The 12,031-nt window shown below is 33.4% G+C and overlaps 1 protein-coding gene across 3 annotated transcripts; it reads left to right on the plus strand.

The window, feature by feature from the left end:
* Positions 1 to 716: 716 nt before the first annotated feature.
* On the plus strand, positions 717 to 8,481 carry LOC147079947 (uncharacterized). Of its 3 annotated transcripts, XM_085950295.1 has the most exons (7): positions 717 to 795; positions 1,506 to 1,833; positions 2,692 to 3,099; positions 3,832 to 3,891; positions 5,695 to 5,754; positions 7,276 to 7,335; positions 8,062 to 8,481. In XM_085950295.1, the coding sequence occupies exons 2-7, from the start codon at positions 1,522 to 1,524 to the stop codon at positions 8,071 to 8,073; spliced, it is 912 nt and encodes a 303-aa protein (XP_085806421.1). In that variant the 5' UTR covers positions 717 to 795; positions 1,506 to 1,521; the 3' UTR covers positions 8,074 to 8,481. The 3 variants fall into 3 exon arrangements, with proteins under 3 accessions (XP_085806421.1, XP_085806488.1, XP_085806566.1); XM_085950362.1 differs by lacking the exons at positions 3,832 to 3,891; positions 5,695 to 5,754; XM_085950440.1 differs by lacking the exons at positions 3,832 to 3,891; positions 5,695 to 5,754; positions 7,276 to 7,335.
* The last annotated feature ends 3,550 nt before the right edge of the window (positions 8,482 to 12,031 follow it).

The raw sequence follows: 12,031 nt of genomic DNA on the forward strand, positions 1-12,031 counted from the left end.
GGAGGCGCAAGAGTTGGCGTTGGACCGAGGGAAGTGGCGCGAACTTGTGCATGCAGTATGCCCCAATGCTGGGTATAGAAGGTAAACCATTGCACACTACCAGAAAATGCTATTCTGAAGACCACCGGCCGCCACTGGTTCCAGATAGTTGCATTAATTTTATGAGTGACTCGGGTCTAGTGGGGCCAATCCAGCGAACAGAAGGCTGTTCGACGACCAAATCATCCGGATTAGTGACTATCCATACGCTATCCATTTCTCTACAACATAGGCATTGTAAGTTAAGGTCCTGCCGTCATCGTCGTCAATAATACCTAATTTAAATTTAAAAATGTTGAGAATTATTGTAAATAAAAATTTTAATTGCTGACTCACAAGTCTTATTTTGTATACCTACCTTAATTATCAATTAAAAAAATAATAAATACCTAGTGGATTAAAATTAAAATAAGTTACCGTACATAAACTGGGGTAAAATTATACCACTTTTACATTATTTTTAAATCCTAATTCCTATACCTAATTTAAATTTCAAAATGTTGAGAATTATTGTAAATGAATATTTTATTTAATTGATTGTATCAAACACATGTATCTTTTTAATAAATTTAATATTACTATAATGAAATAATTTGAAAATAATTTAAAAGAAACAAGCCATGAGCGTTTTGGCGTATGGCAATAAAATAGCTCTTTGAAGTTCATTCTTATCTATGGTTCATTCGTCAAAATATTTGACAGCGCGCCGGCGTCGCTAAATCTAAATCCTCTTTGTGTTTGGTTTTTATAACATCGGTAAGTATTTTGTGCTTGTCAACTTGATTTTCTATATTGTTTATATTAAAAATACCCACCGACAATCTCCGATATCATCATTAGCCCGATAAACAGTATATATCATACGTTATGAACGACTTCAAAAACAATTGCATCGGCTGTCAGTTTATATTTCAAAGCGAGTTATTTATGCAATTTTATATAAATTATCAGGTTATAGACTTTCAGTAGGTTACTCTTATATGTAATATTAAATAATTCATAACCGTCAACATTCTTTCATATGTAGGTATGCTGTGGTTTCTATACTTTACTTTTAGGTTATAGGTTAGAACTGTTATAAAATTATCTGTTTTGTTTAATATGCAGATAACCAAATACCGCAATGGAGACTTGGTTAACTTGATTGTATATATTGATTACCATAAAAACATCATTGTCAGTGATATAATTATCCTGAAAAAGTGATATTTCATATATTGTCAATGATATTAAAATCAATGCCATAGCATAGGCTGTCAGTTTGTCTTTTAATCGCAAGTTATTTATGTAATTCCTATAAACTCTGAGATTATAGTCATCCAGTCAATTACTGTTATTTGTTCATATTATTAAATAATTCTTAACCCTCAACATTCTTGTATTAAACTACGGTGTGAATTCTATACTTTCCTTTAAGGTTAGAATGGCGAAACTTTAAAAAATAATCTGTTTTGTTTAATATGCAGATAACCAAATACCGCAATGGAGAATTGGTCAGACGCAGCGATTGACGAAATATTAGATGCATACTTACCGCGACATGAAGAAGAAATTCCAAATTTGGATTTTGACATTTCATTTTTAGACAACACATATCCAACCCTCGTAGAAGCGATAGATTTGCACTCAATTGATTATATTCCTCCAGTATTACGCGACTCAACAAAATTGCCATATGTGTTCATGGATTGTATAGATGACTCCTTCGCAGTTTCGTCCACGGTTATAGTCGTAGATGATAATGCAAAGGAACTCTTGTCATCATTTACTTTACCTGAGGAGTCACCGAAGCGGGTAAGTTATGGAAATATTTGATATATATTATTTGAGCTCTAATTTGTGCTTGTCAATCTGATCATACATATTGATTAGGTATTGTAATTACCCCGATAAACAATATATTTCATATACTATCAATATAGCATCGGATGGCAACACTGGCGACAGGGAACCGACACTGAGAGAAAAAACAATTTGACAGAAATAAGCCGGCTCTCACATCAAAACTGCCGAACAAAATTTCCGAGAACTGAGATCCAGTGTTGCTGGTGAATACCGCGCACATCTACCTAGCGACAGTTGCCCGTAGCCTTCGAAACATATAGATATTTGAATGCAGTAATCGGCGAGCCGGTATAGGAATGACCAATTCGTGGGTGTTCGCATGTGACTTCGACCCTTGGACTCGGAGCCCGAGAAGGATGCAGCTTGTCGATTGCAACAACCAGATGTTTTTTTCAAGCGAAACAGTCGCATTCGACCAATCTGCGGAGCTCCATTTGACAATGTGTGTTTTGTTATTTGTGTTGAATAACGACGACGTCACATTGACGTATTCGACACGTTTTAAGGCGAGACGTGTTTTGATGTGAGAGTCGGCTTACAGTTATTCCCGTGCAAACTGGCAACGGAGACGCATATCCGAACGGATGAGTATACCCAAAAGTGAAAATTTAATGAACGTTAGGATGCGTTCTCAGTTTATATTTCAAAGCGAGTTATTTATGCAATTTCATATAAATTATTCGATATAATTTAAATAATTCATGACTGTCAAAATTCTTGTATCAACCGAACATTGTGAGTTCAAAAATTGACTTTAAGGCTTAATGAGTAACTTGTTAAAATTAATTTTTATTATTTAATACACAGGTAACCACAAATGATAATGATCTAGGTTTGGTTGAGCATTACCCTGATATTGAAATAGATCTGGATAGTGGTTATGTAACAACTTCAGAAGGTACGACAAGCGCTGAAATTGTTGACGCCGGCAAAACCTTCAGTGTTGAAGACCCGCAGTCTGTATTTTGTAAACTCCCGTCAAATGACCCAGTGAATTTACCTTACATATATAAGGATGATGTCGATAAGCCTTTCACTGTTTCTACACCAGTAATAGAAGAAATTGTGTCAGTCTCAGATGTCTGTCATGACTCCATGGAGTTTCCATATATGTTCATGGATTACACGGATAACTCCTTCACGGTTCCTTCCACAGTAATATGCATGGAAGATAATGCAAATGAACTCTTGTCATCGGAGAAATCACCGAAGCGGGTAAGCGATTTTTTTATGCGCACACGTTCATTATAATAATGCCTGGTAAATCTATTCATTTGAGTCTATCCACTGTTGACTGACTTCTATATCGTGGCTTAAACCAGAAGTCACCGCAGTTGAGAATAAGAGATTGTCATTATTGCTGAAGAAAATTGCCCAAATTTTATCAGGTTTTAATTAATGGTGTTTATAATACAATGTATGATTTTGGGCCATTAGGGTCAAAAGTATCAAATGTATCAAAATTTTTCGCAGTTTTGAGTTTCGTATGGTACTGGACATAAAATAACATATTACGTTTAGTCACAAATAGACAAGAGAAAGGGAGAAAGAGAGACAAAAAGTTCATCAGTTAAAATATAGTTCAATACGTCATATCTCGTGAAAATACTTTCTTGTTAATGTCAGTGGAATGTAAATTCATTTGTTTTTGGGGTCTACTGTAAAGTAAGACAATGAGATACATTTTTTGACCCTATTAGGCCGATTTATTATGTATTGTTACTTAAATGCAAGGAATTACACAATATTCTCCAGTTTCGTATCCCCACTAGATATATCAAAAATTGTTACTACAGTGAAACCCCGATTCTACGTTTTTCAAGGGACCCTAAAAAAGTGATAAATGCGGGATACTGTTATGTATATGTTCCTTTATTGAGATGCAAAATTAATGCTGAATTTTGATTATTCTGGTCGAAATTAAATGAGGTTTTTCAAATTTTTCAGGTTTCGAAATCTAATCCTAGTCGAAGAGTGGTGAAAGCAAAGGCCACGACAAACGGTGGAGTAAGTAATATTTATTTTTGATTTTTCTTTTATCTCGGTTTGTAACGTGGTTGTGATGATGATAACACCCACAGTGCATCTACATTGACCTAGTTCATAGAACGGCCATCTTTAATTAAGAAGCCATGGGAAAAATGCATATTGTTTTTTAAAATATGTATTTGATCCAGTGGAAGGACCCAACGAGGTGGGCAAATGGCTTAGATTATTCTCCGTAGAAACGTCTATTAGTAAAATCTCCATTCTGTGGAGGCCGATATTCTTTGCTTATGCGCCGGCTAGACGCTCATTCACATCACACCACAAACTAACCTGCGCAAACCGGTTTGTATGGACGGGAAAACTGTAGGTCGCGCAAACCAAAAAGTGTTCCGCTAACGCCCACGGTGGCCGCGCGGCTTAAGCGTTGGACTATAACGCTGTGGGTCCCAGGTTCGAATCCTGGGTCTGACAAGTACACATATTGTTTTTTCAATTTGTTTGTGTCAGGGTATGGACCTAATAGGTTGAGCAAGTGGCTGACATCCATTTCTCGTAAAAAACAAAATCTGTCAATACAAACCTCTACTCTGTGGAGGCCCATATGATTCTATTTGGATCGGACATGGTCGAAAGAAAAAGAAGAAAAAAAAATTTTTGCACAAACTATACCGCGCAGGCAAGTCGATGCTGTCTGGCCGGTGCATCAAGATCCGAGCATGGTAATTTACTAGTAACATTGATAGCAATTCATCACTCAGATTATACAACTAAAATAATATACTGATGGTTAAGAAACGAGACCTCATAAGTGACAAAATAACAACATTACAGGAGAGGAAAAGATCTTGCCTGCACACTATGTGTTTGATATTTGATGTTACAAATCAATGTCTTTGTCATCTATAATTGTGAATGTATGTATGTAGTATGAGGATTACTTGCATGCATCTGACAGGTGGCTGGCGGCAAATATAATGACGCATTTACGTGTTATCATTAGTTTTATAGTAGATACGAGATATCATTTCAAATAATATTTTTAGGAGCTAAATATTTTGAGCTTTCGTCGGAAGATGCCGATACTACTACTATGTATATTCAATAATGCAAAAAACTTATTTTTATAAAATGTCACTTCCGGGGTATCGTTTCTTAACGGCCCACATGTTCAGCGTAGGTCAAAATGGAGCTTTTATGGTATTTTCAGAACATATCCCTGGACATTCCTTAAACGTTGTAGATAATCTATTTGTATAATTTTGAAGTCTTATTATCCTTTATATTTATTTTAAACATTTGATGACTGCATAAAGTATTTTTAATACATAAAAGAGTGTTTTTTTAAACCTCTCGCTCTAATGTTTTAGAATATAGTCATATTTCAGTACGTCCATGTGCAGTGGTGTTAAGATTTTTTAAATTTATTAATTTTTAAACGCATTTACAAAACCATTAGTAAAATTAATGTTGACATTATATAGTGACATATTTACGATAAAAAATTTTATTTTATATATAATCTTTGTGATCCTAAATTTGACAAGAATTAGGCATTTTATTATTCAAAAAATGGGCACGATTAACACATTTGAAGATAATTCTAAAGATACTGATTATAAGCGTTGTCTTTGACCATTCAAATGTGGTAAACACCCTACGAATAATGATTGCTTTATAATAATTATTGACCTAAGAATAAGGTAGTATTTTTTTGACATACGTCATTTCTATTGGCATTTCCCAGTAGTTAAGCTATGCAAAATTAATGCTGATTTTTGATTATTCTGGTCGAAATTAAATGAGGTTTTTCAAATTTTTCAGGTTTCGAAATCTAATCCTAGTCGAAGAGTGGTGAAAGCAAAGGCCACGACAAACGGTGGAGTAAGTAATATTTATTTTTGATTTTTCTTTTATCTCAGTTTGTAACGTGGTTGTGATGATGATAACACCCACAGTGCATCTACATTGACCTAGTTCATAGAACGGCCATCTTTAATTAAGAAGCCGTGGGAAAAATGCATATTGTTTTTTAAAATATGTATTTGATCCAGTGGAAGGACCCAACGAGGTGGGCAAATGGCTTAGATTATTCTCCGTAGAAACGTCTATTAGTATAATCTCCATTCTGTGGAGGCCGATATTCTTTGCTTATGCGCCGGCTAGACGCTCATTCACATCATTCATTTCTCGTAAAAAACAAAATCTGTCAATACAAACCTCTACTCTGTGGAGGCCCATATGATTCTATTTGGATCGGACATGATCGAAAGAAAAAGAAGAAAAAAAAAATTTTGCACAAACTATACCGCGCAGGTAAGTCGATGCTGTCTAGCCGGTGCATCAAGATCCGAGCATGGTAATTTACTAGTAACATTGATAGCAATTCATCACTCAGATTATACAACTAAAATAATATACCGATGGTTAAGAAACGAGACTCATAAGTGACAAAATAACAACATTACAGGAGAGGAAAAGATCTTGCCTGCACACTATGTGTTTGATATTTGATGTTACAAATCAATGTCTTTGTCATCTATAATTGTGAATGTATGTATGTAGTATGAGGATTACTTGCATGCATCTGACAGGTGGCTGGCGGCAAATATAATGACGCATTTACGTGTTATCATTAGTTTTATAGTAGATACGAGATATCATTTCAAATAATATTTTTAGGAGCTAAATATTTTGAGCTTTCGTCGGAAGATGCCGATACTACTACTATGTATATTCAATAATGCAAAAAACTTATTTTTATAAAATGTCACTTCCGGGGTATCGTTTCTTAACGGCCCACATGCTCAGCGTAGGTCAAAATGGAGCTTTTATGGTATTTTCAGAACATATCCCTGGACATTCCTCAAACGTTGTAGATAATCTATTTATATAATTTTGAAGTCTTATTATCCTTTATATTTATTTTAAACATTTGATGACTGCATAAAGTATTTTTATTACATAAAATAGTATTCTTTTAAACCTCTCGCTCTAATGTTTGAGAATATAGTCATATTTCAGTACGTCCATGTGCAGTGGTGTTAAGATTTTTTAAATTCATTAATTTTTAAATGCATTTACAAAACCATTAGTAAAATTAATGTTGACATTATATAGTGACATATTTACGATAAAAAAATTATTTTATATATAATCTTTGTGATCCCAAATTTGCCTAATGCCTAATGCCTAAGCATTTTATTATTCAAAAAATGGGCACGATTAACACATTTGAAGATAATTCTAAAGATACTGATTATAAGCGATGTCTGACATTCTTGATACAAATATGGAGCAATTTAATGAGAAATCAATTCATCGGCTAGATCTGAGAAAATAAATCACACTTACCAGCATTTACAGCTTACTTGCGAGATATTTAATTAAGTATTGTTTTTTCAGGCTTACAATACTCGTAGCAGAGCCGCATTCATTAAGGAAATTGTCATGATGGACCCAAAGGTAATTATTGCCTTGCCGCTCTACCTACAGGCCAAATATATATTGAATTTGCTTACAATGGTTGGTTAATCTACTGAATTGGTTCAATCAGTAAAACATGGGACTGGTATGTGTATGTTTTAGTGAGCGTTTGGACATTGTGAGTTAACCATATTTTGCTGTGTTATAGTTGAACATGACTAATGGTAAATTCAGATTTTAAAATGTCATTCACTGCCAAGATATATTAAAATTTTTCTTTTCGTATGTCAGTAGGGTGCATAAAACAACATATAAACAAACACACATAATATCTCTCATTATTTTACCATGTTCGCCTCTTAGTTGTAGCATATGGACACCGCATGTCGTCTCCAAGAACCCCTGTCGCTCGTCAGCCTTTCAAGACACCGCACGTCTGGTTGGCTTAACACTGTCAGTGTGATGGTGGCTACTCGGTCCGTTCTCTTATCTCCTCGTTACTCCTAAAGTCATACCACCCTAAACGATTTCTACCGCAAACATCTGTTCTTGAAGCACAGTATACGGTTGCTCTGAGCTTTCGTAAGCCGCCATGACTAGTGATGTTATAATACATTTTAGCTTTTATGCTAAACATTGCAACGCTGTATCCGTCTCGCTCAGCGGGAGCCATCCTGGAGTGGTGTAAAGACTGGATTAGATTCTAAATACACTAGTTATTGGCAATGTGATTTATAGTAATTCTGACATTTGGTTTTCTTCCAGGTAATTCTCTAACGGATGCAAACCAAAGACTGATGACGGAACGAAAAGACTGTTTATATAATATATTTATTTAATTGTTGTTATTAGATTCAATTTGTCCCGTTTTTGTTGACATTTTTGAATTAAATATTGTTATTATCAATTATTAATGATAGCTTTTTATACTTACAATTTACAATTTAAAATTTACTATTTACTATTTACAATGTTACGATCTATTTGTCTCGCTTTTTGAACATTTTTGAATCAATGTATTTACACTAAGATCTTTATTATCTATAGAAATGAAACTTATTAAATTATTATGTATTACTTGAACTATAAAGTATAATAATACGTACTATGAGGATTGTAATCCATTTGTGATACTAATAAGTAATAACATATTTTTGAGATAGCCAAATGAGCCTAGTCATTTCGAAAAATGAGAATTATAAAATTAAAAATTAATCAAATCGATACCTCCTTCGTATAAGGTCGGAACTGCAAAATGGAAACTTTTCAGTATTACGATTTCAATGACTTCACAATGTTAATTTAAAAGCTGGAATCATAATTTTTTAGTTATGCCTATAGGTACAATATTTACTGTTTTTTTTTTTTTGATATTGTTTTATTATCTTTAAAATTATTTATTTATTAATTAAGGCAACGAAAGCCAAAAACGCAATTCCGACCTTTAACGTAGGAAGTGTTGAAATGTATAAGATATTTTTTGATCTAGCCGTTGATTGGCTAATATATTTACTGTTGATAGATGTGAAACCCGCAATGGTTAGAATGGTAATACATAATATTAAATTCCACAAGTTTAGTTCTTTCGTTGATATTTATTTTGGTTATACATAACACCATAATCATTACGTGTCTTGCTTTTGTTCTAAACTTACCATAGTCTTGATAATGGTTACCGGTAAATAGTTATTTATCGTTAACTAAAAAAACTTCATTTGTGGATTTTAATATTATGCAATAATTATTGTAGAATGGAATTCTACCAAAGGAATCTAATCTTAATTAATGAAATGAAATTAAGTTTATCCACAGAATTGTTAATGTGGTATTTATTGTCTAGTTTTTGTATATGAATCCTATTTACTTAATTGATTATGAGGAATAAATATATGATATGTAATTCTTCTGTGATAATTTAATATTGAAGAAACAAATACGTAAATACTATTGACGATGTCTAAGTAAATAGTATTTACACTTATGAATGTTCAAATTTTGTTATTTTCTTTGATTATGTTGAATATTTTTGGCATTTATTTTCGTTGTTCAAGTAAGACTAGAATAAATTTAGTCGAGACTTATCCAACATATTATGTGATATGGAAATCGTCTGTGTTAATAAATATATTTTTTTTGTTATGATTATTAAGTTTTCCAATGTGATATGGTTTGTTAGTCATGATGATGTACACATTATGCTGCCAATGTATAATTGATATGAAATATATACCTATTATTTTGCATACACTGTTGTATTATTTTTTCGGATAAATAAATAAACATGCACACCTTCCAAGCAGTTCTATCTATACAGGTGCACAAAATTGTTCACTTCCATTTGGGATTCAACCCGTTGATAAACCTCGAACTGTGGCTCTTGGATCTTCCGATTATGTTAATATCATTTTCATAAACCAGCAGTTGTGCAGGTTTATTGAATACGGTTTCAATGCCATAAGTTATTTTACCAATATATTCATGTGCATAAACAAATGAACATTGTAGACAAAACTGTTCGATAGTTGTATTATATCTGTTTACGAACATTTTAAATATTTTAATACAAATGTACGAATGGAAAACATTATTCACATACGGATATTCTTCGTCTTAACTAGCCTTTATTAAAATCACATAGACTTCATTCTGGACACGCACTACATATTTTGTCTGCTATTTTGAACGTGCATCGCTTCAAACAGTGCTGTCCTGATGATGGTGTCATAATATGCTTATTATGCTGTTCTGAAGTCTACAGATAATGTGGAATATAATAAATACTATTACACTGCCCTTCCAAGGAAGAAGGCAGTAACTCGTAAAATTTGTGAAATTTATTTATGAATGCCATCCGTCAGGTAATTTTGAAAGCTACCTTATAGTATTTTTCACACTTTCAAATATTTCAGTTTTATGTCTGATTTTAATAATGAAAACTTTATAACAAAGTCTACAGGACCAAATGATACGACGTGGTCCTGCGACCTTGTCCTGCAGAATTCATAATATTATGCATTGCGCCAGATAACGAACTGAAATAATGACAACTACAACACACTAAATATGGAAGAAGCCCTTCAAATATCAGAAATAAATAATAAACAGTATTAATAATTAATAGGGATTTCTTTAAATTTATTCAACACCGCATTCAAATTTATTATATATAAAGAAGACTTCCATTGAGAATCAATATTCGACCACTTCAAAATGTCTTATATCATATAAACACAATTTTCTAGTTTATTATGTATATACAGTACTCTCTCAGTAATCCGCCACCCCAAAAACCAGACAAGTGTCCAATTAGTGAAAGTGGCGGATTATAGTGCATACATACAAAATATGGTCAAAATTAAAACAAGTATTTTGTAAAATAGTTTTTTTGAGAAATTTATACTAGAAAATTATGATTTTATTTATAATCAAAATCAAGTATTTACTAAATTATACATTACAGTAAATCACTTGACACGACCAGTTGTTCAGGTGAGGCAGATATTCTTGAATGGCATAGGATTCCTGGCTTTCCCTATGACCAAAAGCTTCAGTTTGTGTGTTCCAGTTGTATTGGAGCATGGTATAATTGTGATGCGGTCCTTGGGCACTTTCCTCCCTGGTACATTACTTTCTTCGCGATGAACGTACATTTTACGAAGGAGAAGTTTCCAAGATAAACTCGTCTCATCTGCGTTGTATACTTGTACGCGGCGGACTACTGAATTTGACAATCGAATACCAGCAAATTATAGAGCTTGAGTTTGTGCTTTCAACTAGTAAAAATAACAGCGGATTATAGTAGTTGTCGGATAATCGAGCGGCGGATTACTGAGAGTGTTCTGTAAGTGTATAAAGTATATAAATTAGTAACAGTCACGCTTCACGAAGATATCCTCCCGGTCGAACCAAGACGACCATAACAATACTATAACTGGAAATGCACCAAATGTAAAACACATGGGTGGTAGTCATTTCGTAATTTATTATTCGGATCGCTAGCATCCGTTTTTGTCGTCCGCGCTTTCTTGTCTTTTAGAGATGCCGCATATGATTATTAAAGTAAACAGTGGATGTCCCAGACAGCGGCGGCTCCTCTAATACCATCCAAGTGCTACGCACTGCCAGCATTTTTGAAGACATCACTCAACTTTTCATTGTTATTCATGTGTATCACTCACTTCGCGAAGTAGAACATGTAGCAGTATTATGAACAATACTCCGTGCGCAAAGCGATTGCGATCCAAATGGATTTTCAGTTTGCACAGGATTACAATGAGGCCATTGTATACTTCTTAAACGGTTCTCCAATGTTCCTGTGGTAGCGTTTTGTGTAGCATTTTTTACACACTTTATGATCGGCGCACGAAATTAGGACTCTAGAAAAAAAAACGCCAGTTTCTGTTTTATAACAATGTAGGCGAGTTAATTTTTAACAATTTCACATTTAAGATTTAATGAATCGCCAAACTTTTACGAAAATACTAACTCCCGCATTTATTTCTAAACCACTCAAATACATTCAATCAAAATTCAAAAAAACACAGCAGCACTACATGAGTAGTAGGTCGTAGCTGAATAATAAATAAGAACGATAATATAAGAGAAACATACTTTTAATGACATATAAATATATCAGAAATAAATCTGAGTTTGAAGGAACGCTGATTTACAATATAAATATTACCCACGCAATGTTAGTTTATTTTATAATTTCATTTAAATTAATAATAATGTA

The sequence above is a fragment of the Rhyacophila brunnea genome, unplaced genomic scaffold, assembly GCF_057557595.1.
Source record: "Rhyacophila brunnea isolate RB1 unplaced genomic scaffold, BYU_Rbru_1.0 scaffold_1, whole genome shotgun sequence".
Lineage (NCBI taxonomy): Eukaryota > Metazoa > Arthropoda > Insecta > Trichoptera > Rhyacophilidae > Rhyacophila > Rhyacophila brunnea.